Source organism: Oncorhynchus tshawytscha, linkage group LG15 (genome assembly GCF_018296145.1).
Source record: "Oncorhynchus tshawytscha isolate Ot180627B linkage group LG15, Otsh_v2.0, whole genome shotgun sequence".
Lineage (NCBI taxonomy): Eukaryota > Metazoa > Chordata > Actinopteri > Salmoniformes > Salmonidae > Oncorhynchus > Oncorhynchus tshawytscha.
In genome coordinates, this window is record NC_056443.1 from 2855908 (window position 1) to 2868042 (window position 12135).

Consider the following 12135-nt stretch of genomic DNA (forward strand, 5'->3'; position numbering starts at 1 on the left):
ACTACATGCTAAACAGCCCTTTAGTTGAATGTGTTTGAAAAGTCTTCTTACCTAGATGAGAGAGAAGCTCTACTATTAAGTGAGCTAAGTTACAATGACAAAATATACAGAGATGGTTGCTACTGCCAGATGTTTCTCAGCCCTGTGGACTGTATCATCCTCACCATGTGTGTCAGCTGCAGATGTTTCAGATTTTCTGGAAGTGTTGTTTTTGTTAGCACGTGGTGGATAGGACATGATGATGCGTGAGCCACATGTATCGAATGTGAATGCTTGAATGTGTTGTCATAATTGGTATATAATCACAAAGCAAGATCAAGGAGGCAGCAAACTCTCAACCCTATTTCCTGTAAGAATGGTGATTTGATACCCTCAGTGCTGTGGCCCATGTTCCAATGCTGTTTTCTAGATATGTTATACTTAATAGCCTCATGTCTGTTTCAGGATGAAAAGGTGAATCTCCTCTGATTGCAGCGATGGCAGTGCAGGCTGGCATACAGGTAAGAAAATGACTTATTATGCACATACAAGGATTTTTTGAATTTTTTTGTTCAGAAGGGGTAACTCCTTTACCCTCAAAGGCCCAGTCCAAAGACCTCTTCTCATACCGTGGTCCCTATCCCTGCTGTGTTTACATATTTAAAGGATAGGAGTAGCAGTCAGGTGTAAGCAAAATGCCTTGGATACAATGGCAAAGCAAAATCGTGATTTTTTAAAAATATATATTTTTCCCCCGTCAGTTTAGGACCCCCTCACAAGTCATTCAAAATCTCTTAACACTTTCCTGGTTTAGCTGGTCTATTCAGGAGGTGGACTGACAGCAATCCAATCGCTTTACTGTTTTTCCTGGTCTTATCTCCAGCAACATAATCTGTTTGCTCTCAAGACCGTCTGATATCTGAGGAGGCCAATAAGACCCTGTGGGCAGGGCCTTAACTACATATGAGGACACAGAGGTCTGGATCTCGTACATTTTTTTTGTTAAATAAAACAAATTGAATAAACTTTGATTTATTTTTTGGGGGGCACACAGTCGTTGAGGATCTCAATTTACTGTTGAGTTAGGATAGTGGAATACACTAAGTGCAATTTTGAAACTTGGATGTACATAAGCAGTTTTCCAGTTCAAGTCACTGATAGTCAGTAAAAATGTTTTGATTGGTAAATTAGTTAATTTAGCCAGCTAACTAAACTTGTAGTAATCATGGCTGAATTACTGACAGGGCACATGCCCAGGGGCCCTGACCTCCAGGGGGCACCCATTTATTTTGTTAGTCACTCTCACTCAGATATTATATTAACATCGTAGAATTGTAGAAAATGTGCTTTAAAAAAATTCCCGCCCTGTGGCAAAATGTGTACAATTGCAGAAAATGGTCTGAAATAGAAGTTTTGTAAAGCAAACTCATTTGTTTACTTTTTGTTAATAAAATACTTTTGCTGCAAACAGATCCCTCTGTAACGTATGAAATTATTGTTTTTAATCACGGTGCTTGGTTAATGTTTAGCAGCTAATTGTATAGGTAATAGGCTATGTGTTTGTAGATGGACTGAAGGGAATGTGATTATGGCTAGGGTTATTTTTTTGCTGTTTTTTTGTAGTTTTTAAATGGTATAGAAATGCAGTAAATGAGCTTCATCTTTCCCCCCTGTCCAGACCTCACTAAAACTCAGACCTTGGTTACGGCAGTGGGGGTTTCTACTCTAGGTCAACGAGAACCATGGGAAGATTTCACAACTAGGAGGAGCGTAAAGGACTAGCAGGTGTAACTCCAGCCCTGTTTGAATCCTTCCTTCCTCTCGTCCTTGACGTTATCACTGATCTGATGTAGGGCTGGGAATTGCCAGGGACCTCACGATACAATATTATCATGATACGTCGGTGCCGATACAATGTGTATTACGATTCGATACTATGATTTTTATTATGCTTTGCTGTTCCTAACATATTGCTCACCCAATGTCTGCTGCAGAGGGACGATAGAGAGCCATGAGAAAATGAGTGTTGATCAGGGAAATAAAAGTGCTGAAAACATGTTGGCTCACTATTTTAAAAAGATGGAGAACAAGATATAGGATGAAAAATACGGGAGTTATGGCGCAGGTACAGCGCAAATATTATCGCGATATGTAACTGTAAACATCTTTTTCACCATCACTAATCTGATGTGACATTATTAGTGAAAGCAATATAGTGGAAACTTAGTTTTTTCGCACTCAAATCATGTGATTCTGTTAAGGAAGGGTGAAAGGATGCATTTGAGAAGTATTCAAACTCATTGGCTTAGTGTCTGTCTTGTGATCACACCAACATGCAATCAAGAGGCCTAGTATGTGTACATATATGCGATCCACATCATCCTGAATGGATATTTGGTGGCTTCATTAAGAACGCGTTAGGAATGTAGATTTGCTGTTTTTAAATCCCTTTCCTAACTATGTTCCATTAAGAGGGAGCTCTAAAGTCCAATGGTTAAAACTCTTACAATCTCCCTCTGTTATGTGCTAGATTTACCAGGAATAGGCGGTATTTGTTTCCACAATTAGTCTACTTGCCTGTACACAGGCTACCCCTACACCCTTATTCTGAAAACTAAACATGTACTTGGGAGGAGTCTAAAGTTTTCACAGTACCCAAAACCATTTAGCAATTTTATTTGGACACAAGAAAGGTGGTAGGTTTTCTACTGCACAAGTACTACCATAAAGGATCAGTTGAATTGATGTCTAACTACAATAAGCCCACGTGAGGGCTACTAAAGCTTTCATTTCTGTGAAACCTGCATCCAGTCAGGTGATGCTGGAGAGGTCACCACGGGTAATCCCCAATGGTATGGTGTTAATCTCCACATGTTTATGTAACTCAAACACTCCCCTCCTCGTCGCCTTTTCTCTAATTAGCTATATTTGGTACGAGTAAGACGGAAAACAACATATGTTGTGGGGTTGCCTTGCCCAGAGCACCAGCCAGGCACTTTATCCTTAGAACACAGTTATGTAAGGGAGAGGGGGTTGGGGAGGAGGAGTTTTCTTCTTATTTCTGTATTAATTAAATGTATCTCTTTTTGAGAACCAGACAGAATTTGAAATACTTTCTACTGAGCAGGGCCATTTACGCTCACTCTTTCTATCTCACACCTACTTGCTCTCGTTCTCCCTCTCTCATACCCTCCTCCTCTCTCATATTTTCTTTCTCTCTCATACTCTCGTCAGTCTGGGATGTTTTCTGTGACATCTGATATCTCCAGCAGTGATAACTTGACTCACCCCCATTCTCTTCCCCCACTGAAGTTTGGGAGTCATTCAAATGGGGTCATGGAAAAACTCCCAAAGAACAAACGAGGCCTTTCTGTGAGGCTAAACCCAGGGAAAGTCTCAATCATGATATACCAATGAGGGTGTGGGAGAGAGGAAGCGATAGCGGATATACTGTCAGCTGTGTGTATGATTGGAGGTTGATCTGATGTGACTGTAGGATACAAGGCTTGTTCCAGCCTCCAGGCATTCTCCTCCCCTCAGCTGATTTCCTTTCCCTCACTGCGAGTGGAATGTCACCGCAGACATCTAGTAGGCCGTCTCAGAGTACTTGGTTGTCTCGACAATATCCTATTTCTATTCTTCTTCCATTTTAGAGTCCTACAAAACCCTGCTCAATCTCCAAGGCAACCTTTCCTCTGTCTATTTCCACTTCAATCTAATTAGTGTAGCTGGATTATTTTTTTGTCCAAATGTCGAAATTGTATACTGATGAATATCAACATGTTTGAAAATTGATATGCTTGAATCATGTTATTCTTGTCCTGACGAAGGCGCGGTCTGTGTGCCAGGGGCTGAGTTCTAGTAGCCTGTGTGAGTGAAGGATTTCGGATTTCTCCCCCTGGTCTATCCCACTGCCAGCCGTGTCTAAACCCACTTCCAGTGATCCGTGCAGCTCCTTTAGTCTACGAGCATTTGGATACAATCACTACAGTGCTGGAATCCATCCTGAAAATATGACACATTTCCTTAGCCAGGCAGACACCACTTGTAATATAATGGAAGGGTTGAATGACGGATGAATGTAAGCGATATGCTCGGAAGATTTAATTGTCAGCCCCCAAAACCTTTTTCTGCCCTCTTCCCATAGTAACGACACCAGCTGGTGGTAGTTTGTCACTCAATGTATTTTTTCTATATCCCCCCTGCAGATGTGGTTCGGGGAGAAGTTTGACACGCCCCTGCAGAGTCCACGCAGCCCATTGACGCTGCGCTATGGGCCGGGCTTAGCCGATGTCTTCCAGTATGACCAGTGGCTGGCCGTGCGCCACGAAGCCACACTGGTACCCATGCAGGAGGACCTGGCCATCTGGCTCACCGGGATGCTGGGTAAGACCAGGAGGGCCATGGGGGAAAATAATTCAAAAAGTGTGTCGTTGTCTTGTTCGTGTGGCATTATTTGTACTCTGAACCTGGCAATGGAAGTTTGTTGGATGTGCAGCCTAGAATTCTTCCTTTTTTTGTTAATAATTTGGCCTTAAATGTCTTGCCCTGTCATTCACCCCTCACTCCCAACAATACACACTAACATACTCATGCTAATATTTTCCTCTCTGTCTCTGATACACAGGAGAGGAGGTGAGAGCGGAGAGCTTCATGGCGGAGCTGAACAACGGTGTGAAGCTGTGTCGGCTAATTGGAGCTCTGCAGAGCAGGATCTCTCAGAGCAGGGCCTCGGATATGGGCAAGGTGAGCTGTGATGAGAGGAATGGCGGTGGGAACAGGATATTAAGGAAAAGTAGGGGAGTGGGGAGAGTGGTAAGGATAGGGTAGTTTGAGTTGGTGGTCTGTTTCCCATCTGAAAAGAGTTGGTGTGTTTGGTTCTGAAATTATTTGTTTTTCTGTCCATTTGAAAATATTACCTAACCAAGAATGGTCATATGTCAACTGTGATGCCAATGCATGTGTGGTTAATTTTTTAAAGCTTTTTGAATGACTTTCCCTGCAGTTGTTTCCCATGAAGAAGGTGGCATGTAAGTGCAATGCCTCTCCAGGGTCCTTTTTCGCCCGCGACAACACTGCCAACTTCCTGGGCTGGTGTCGCCACATCGGCGTGGAGGAGACGTACCTGTTTGAATCGGAGGGCCTGGGTAGGTGTTTTAGTTGGTGAGGAGGCTGTACTGACCAGTAGACACAGCAAGTAGGAGCTAATCACAAACGGCCATCGCTCCAGATAGTTTTGAAGTGCATATTTGGGTTATTTTTTTCTCGGCAGCCTCTAGTTAGCTTAGCATTCTAGCACGAATGTCCACAGGTATCAATCAAACCAAAACCCTTTCAGTCTTGTGTAATCAGTGGAGCAGAACCATGGTTGTACAGTTGAGGTAGGGTCCAACTCCATTCCATCCCACCACTCATTAAACATTACTACATTATCCTTGGAGTTAATTACCTAGGAGTTGATTAATACATTACTACGTTGCCCTTCGTGTTTGATACATTACAACATTACCCTTGGAGTTGATTAATGGCTTCTTAGCTTAATCGGTTCAAAGGAACATGGGCTGAGTTGTAAGCCTTTAATGACTGAACGGAGCAGATGCCTCCACTGCAGCCATTGTCTGGCTTTTGTTTAAGCCATCCTCCTTAATGACATAATAGGATCCACCATAGAGAGCGATTAACATAAGTTCTTTATGTGGACACCTTCTCATTATAAGTAATGGGTTTGTGACACTGCTGCTGTACTATACAACCATGTCGTCTCTCTACAGTATGTATTTTCTCTGTCTTGCAGTTCTGCACAAGGATCCCCGGCAGGTGTGTCTGTGTCTGCTAGAAATCGGCCGCATCGTCTCCAAGTAAGTTTCCCTTGGTTGATAGATGATGTACAGTACCAGTCAAAGTTTGGACACGCCTACAGTGATTTCATGTGTTATTTCATAGTTTTGATGTCTTCACTAATATTCTACAATGTAAAAAATAAAGAAAAACCCTTGAATGTGTAGGTGTGTCCAAACTTTTGACTGGCACTGTATGTGCTGTAGGTGTTGCACTGTGACAGGTATCACAGGTATATCAATCAAACCAAAACCCATTCAGTCTTGTGTAATCAGTGGAGTAGAACCATGGTTGTACAGTTGAGGTAGGGTCTAATCCATTCCACTCTTGTAACATTACTACATTATCCTTGGAGTTAATTACCTAGGAGTTGATTAATACATTACTACGTTGCCCTTGGTGTTTGATACATTACAACCCTTGAATGTGTAGGTGTGTCCAAACTTTTGACTGGCACTGTGTGCTGTAGGTGCTGCACTGTGACAAATGTAAGATGAGATCATTCTAGAACATGACCACCACGTTTTGTTTTGACCTTTCACTGATCCTGTAGTTATGCAATGTGGTATGTTAGGGTAGAAAGATGGACAATGCAGCAAAAATGAATATGTGTGGCATCTTTTTTTCCATTCCTAACAGTCCTTTTAGAGCACTGAACTGATCTGTTTTTCTCCATAGGTATGGGGTGGAGCCTCCGGTGCTGGTGAAACTGGAGAAGGAGATTGAGCTGGAGGAGACCCTGCTGAAGACGACAGAGCCTGCTACTGCAGTCAAAACCTTCACTGTGTGCTGCCAGCATGGGGGCCTCTACCAGCCTGGGGTAAGTCACTCCAGGAGTTAAAACTGCTATTGTCAAATTTGTACTGACTAAATAGGGTCTCGACTCCACTTTCGTCTCATCTCTTGTTCTATTAAAATAGTTAGTTGGTGACCCAGTTCATCAGATCCAAAATGGATGCAGCAGTGGCTCTAGCCTCGCTGCTCAAGGCTGTATGAGTCATTATGGTCCTTGTGATGCTCCATCCATCCGGGGTCATGTGACTCTGTAGCCTGTGGCACCAATGCAGCGCAGTCACAACATCAACGGACATCATGACGCTTCCTGTGTCCACAGCCTAAGCTGCATGACACTTAGCCTTTGATTAGTGTGTTTGCCAAAGCGGTCCTCTTAAACTACAGTATTCAGAGGCTGCTACTGAATGCTGTTCTATAGCCTTTTCAAGTCTTTGCAACTTAAAATTGGTTCAGTTGAGTTCATCGGTTCATTGAGTTTTCCTGTTAGCAACTCTGTTTTATCCTTAGGCGATGGGTTAATGAAACAGGGTTTCTCAATGTTTTAGAACATTTCTTTCTCATGTTCTTACTTCCTTAGCCAGGACTCTATAGGCCCATGTTAATTCTCCCTCTGTGTTACAGGAGCAACATCTGACGGACGAGCCTCCGTGTAACTGCTCCCAGAGAGTATCTATTGAATACCTGTCAGAGGGCCGTTACAGGCTGGGAGACAAGACCCTCTTCATCCGGGTGAGCAGCACACACTGTATAGTGACACACTGAACACTCCCAAATATTGAACACCAGTGTTGGGGTCAATTCCACTGCTAAGTGAGCATTAGACCTGTAGCTAGTGACACACCTTTTCTGTCCTCTGCCAAGAGACCAGGAAACATCTCTCTACCGTAACCTCATTCATTACCTGGCCACTAATCCAAAGGTTCAGTCTCGGTGCCTGGCACACGTTTGGCTGTGTCAGCACCGTATAAATTAAATTACTACACATGATTTAATTCTATGGTCAGTACTTGTCTGGTCCTTTTATACCTTCACATACTATAGACTGGATAGTCCTGTAGACTTGAGACCAACCTATTATATAGACTAGATATTCCTGTAGACTTGAGACCAACCTATTATATAGACTAGATATTCCTGTAGACTTGAGACCAACCTATTATATAGACTAGATATTCCTGTAGACTTGAGACCAACCCTACTATATAGACAGTCCTGTAGACTTGAGACCAACCTATTATATAGACTAGATATTCCTGTAGACTTGAGACCAACCCTACTATATAGACAGTCCTGTAGACTTGAGACCAACCTATTATATAAACTAGATATTCCTGTAGACTTGAGACCAACCCTACTATATAGACAGTCCTGTAGACTTGAGACCAACCTATTATATAAACTAGATATTCCTGTAGACTTGAGACCAACCCTACTATATAGACAGTCCTGTAGACTTGAGACCAACCTATTATATAAACTAGATATTCCTGTAGACTTGAGACCAACCCTACTATATAGACAGTCCTGTAGACTTGAGACCAACCTATTATATAAACTAGATATTCCTGTAGACTTGAGACCAACCCTACTATATAGACAGTCCTGTAGACTTGAGACCAACCTGCTATATAGACTAGATGGTCCTGTAGACTGGAGACCAACCTACAAGATAGTTCTGTAGACTTGAGACGAAGACATTTTGGAAAAGTAAGCTTAGTACCGATGTTGGGTATTTAAGGCTGATAAAATGCTTATATAACTGGAAAGTAAAAAACCGTGCCAAGTGTAAAAAGCAGCGGTGTAGGATAAAGGAAGGAAGGAGGAGAGGTCTGTCTCACGTTTCCACACAGCAGCAGATCACTCCCTAAGCTCATTAGGGAAGCAGAGTGGATCTCATTAGTACTGGACCTACAGGAGGGATTACACCCTTATTGGCCAAGGTACAGCGTTAACACTTCCAACAAACAGCAGCTGGAAAATAGATGTTGGCTGTAGATAGTAGTTGGCAGCACTGTAGATATTAGTTGGTGGTGGTAGTAGGAGTGAGTAGTGATGGGAGTAGGAGTGAGTAGTGGGTGGTAAGTAGTAGGAGTGAGTGTAGATGCGGGTCTCGAAGAATAGTTAAGTAAAAAATATCCATGTTAACCCTTTAAAGAGACTAACTGCAATGTCTCACATTTATCCCTGTCTCTCCCTCGCTCTCACTGTGGTAGATGCTGCATGGGAAGCATGTGATGGTGCGTGTGGGGGGTGGCTGGGACACCCTAAGGGGTTTCCTGCTCAAGTACGACCCTGGCCGGGTGCTCCAGTTCACCACTCTGGAGCAGAAGATCCTGGCATACCAGAAGGGTCCACTGGTCCACGGCTCTGCAGCAGCAGCCCCTCCACCTGACATGGACCCTCTCGCTGCAGTCAACCTCATCCCCTCATCTTCCTCCTCGTCTTCCTCTGGTTCGGCCTCAAAAGCCACCTGCACCCCCGTCTCGACCCCTACTCTGCCCAGGAAAGCAGCCGCAGCACCCAAAAAGATCCTGCAGATGCCCCTTCCCTCCCCCAAGAAGCCCACCCAGAAGCCCTTGCCAATCCCCAAGAAGGTGGCTGCTGTGTCACCCACCCTGTCTTCGCCGCAGGGCCCAAGCCCTTCCATTCACAGTGGCAAGAGCCAGCAGACGGCACCACTGCTCCATTCCTCTTCTTCCCCAGCTGTGGCTCCTTCTGCCCCCAAGCTGAAGCTCAGGCCGTCCCCTCGCGGCGCCCTCTCCCAGCCTCGTAGCCCTGTGTGCCCCGAGCCCTCCTGTAAATTTCCTAAACCCTCCTCCACTCCATCCACCCACACCTCCATCACAGTGCCACGCCCCGCCACAGCCCCATCGAGGGTCCCCTTCCAGAAAGAGGGCCGACCCCCAACCGGCGCCACTCAACGCCGCCTGTCTCAGAGGCGGCCCGCCTCCCCGGCCTCGCGCCTTCGTCCGGATGCTGCCAGACGGGTCCGTCCAACCCCCCGTGTGACTGTGCAAACACCCAGGCCGGCAACGGCCCAACCCACCAGGACACTAACCCCTACCCCCAGGACTGCCACAACAGCCCTGCCCAAATCCACCATCTCACTCCCGAAGAGCAAAGACACCACAGCCAAAAGCCAGGCCCAAACCAGGGCCGTCCCCAAAGTGGTTGTGCCTCTATGTGGCGGCACCACTGGGCGGTTACATGGGGTCCCTAGTGGCTCTACCACTGTTGGCAAGACCAACCAGAGAATGGTACCAACTGCCCAGAGGGCAGTACGGAGGCAAGCGCCCTCTGCCATCACCCCCTCTCTCAAACCGGTGCCCACCAAAACGGCCCCCCAAAATACCAGCCCCAACATCAAAGCCCTCCCTTCCCAAAAGAACACTGCTCTCACGAAGAAGACCCAACTCAAGAACAAAAGCGAGGACCCTTATTTTGAAATGAACGGCAGAAGGCATCAGAAGACGTGAGAACGTAGTTGGGGGACATAGTAATGTGACGGGGAAGGACTGTACTGTCCTACTGAACATTAGTGCTTCCATCACGGTATTTGTCTGAATAAGTCCCCAACCAGGATTCAGCAGAACACCAATGTCCACACAAATATATACCCAACCGGGTATAGATGCAGCAACTGTCAACACACAAGCTAGTGTTTAACTTTCAAAACGCCATTTGCACCGCTCCCATTTTTACATTTGTTTCTCAGTTGGTCAGATTTTTTTTAATGTTACTTACTTTGTCTCATTTAATTGTCCTGTTGTCAAAAGTTCATGCTTCAATAGCATTTGACAATAAGTAAGTTTTTATGCTGTCTTTGAATGGGTTGAGAAGTGAATGATACTGATTTTATCTGAGGTCAGCTCAATTCAGTCTTAAGCCTAACACCGAAACACTCAATGGAAACGTTGTAAACCAACATCCCATCAACAGCCTTTTGTTTTCTTATCCTTTTTCTATAATTTTGAGTGTTTGAAAGCTTTCTAACATCTATTCGTATGTCTTGAGGTTCTCTACAGAGGGCTCCATCTTTGTCCATCTGATCTGATACATATTTTTCTCTGCATATAAAAGTTATACTTTTTAAACATTGGCATTTTCTTTTCAGAAAGGGTCATTTCTGTGCAAAGCAGAGCTAACTAAGGCAGCACACTTTGAAAATGTTAATTATTCATTACAAAGCAGGTTATTGTAACCAACTTTTTGACAGGAAATATAACTGGACTGAATGTTTGTCCTCGGTGTGGATAAGCTTTTTATTGATGGAGGTTTGATTGAATATAGACATTTTTTTTTACTTTGTCACAGACTGGATGATGATGATGGGGTGTTTTCCATTTTAGAGGTCAAATTAAGCACTGTTGGAATGTTTCTCGTGTGCCTTTAGAAATGACTCTTGCTGAGTGGTGTTAGAATGTACTAGAAACTAGGGTTTTAATATTTTTTTACAAATGAAAATTGCACAAAGTACAAGCGCTCGGACCGAGTTTTTTAAAATTTTTATTTTGTATTTTTTTATTACATGGTCAAATCTCAAATGAATTACTACTGATAATATGCCTGTTACACGGCCTTTGAACTCGTAGAGGCGATGGCAACCAAGGGACAAGCAAAGCCATTAATCATTTTCCAGAGGCGAAGGTTATCGTGAGGTAGATTTTAATTTGTTTTGTCATCTGAGTCTTTTCATTGATCATATTTTTACTTTTCTATGTGGTTTTCATGTCTAAGTTACTTTGTCTGTTTTCTTGGTCAGCACTTTATGAAAACCTCTTGGTGCGTTTGTCACTTTGGATGTTGATTCTGTTGATTTGTGTTGTCTGATCTACCTTTGTTACATTGTCCAATAAAAGGCCAAACGTTGGCAGACTTCCTGCAAAACATGTCTGTGCTTTATAATTGACAGTAACATTTGAAGTCAGTGGAAATGGTATTGATATTGACTTCCAGGAACTAAGCATACTCATACCCTTTTCACACTGTTGTGCTAACCCTAACCGTACGGAGCTGGCTTTCACATGGTCCTTTCCAGCAGTTTTAGCAACTACAATGGATGTGTAACCAGGCTGGCACAGTAGTGTTGCTTGGCCTAGAATATGAAAAGGCATGAAAAGGTTAAAGTTCCCTGCTCTAGATGTCTCTGTGTACAATGTGTTATGACACTATATTTATTCCCAGTAATTATATCTAATAAAACTTGTTTTTAAATATAATTTGTTGAGGGAGACTTGCATTACAGCCTGAATTTAAAATTGATTAAATATAGATATTTTGTAACTGGCCTAGAAGCAATACCCCATGATGTCAAAGTGGAATTATGTTTTAACTGAACCTGAAATGTCTTGAGTCAATAAGTATTCAACCTCTTTGTTATGGCAAGCTTAAATAGGTTCAGGAGTAAAAATGTGCTTAAAAAGTCACAAGTTGCATGGACTCTGTGTACAATAATAGCATTTAACATGATATTTGAATGACTACCTCTTCTCCATCTCTGAGGATGGATCAACAATATTATAG

General features: G+C 43.5%; 1 protein-coding gene across 3 annotated transcripts in view; it reads left to right on the forward strand.

Moving 5' to 3' along the window:
* LOC112264563 (GAS2-like protein 3) overlaps positions 1-11517 on the forward strand; it is a 28830-nt gene extending 17313 nt beyond the window's left edge. For all 3 annotated transcript variants that reach the window (XM_042297921.1, XM_042297920.1, XM_024441241.2), the window contains exons 2-9: positions 445-500; positions 4188-4365; positions 4607-4725; positions 4985-5126; positions 5774-5837; positions 6496-6637; positions 7234-7341; positions 8826-11517. In XM_042297921.1, coding sequence (XP_042153855.1) covers positions 477-500; positions 4188-4365; positions 4607-4725; positions 4985-5126; positions 5774-5837; positions 6496-6637; positions 7234-7341; positions 8826-10088 — 2040 coding nt within the window. In that variant the 5' untranslated portion in view covers positions 445-476 and the 3' untranslated portion in view covers positions 10089-11517. The remainder of the gene's footprint in view (positions 1-444; positions 501-4187; positions 4366-4606; positions 4726-4984; positions 5127-5773; positions 5838-6495; positions 6638-7233; positions 7342-8825) is intronic.
* Positions 11518-12135: the final 618 nt, after the last annotated feature.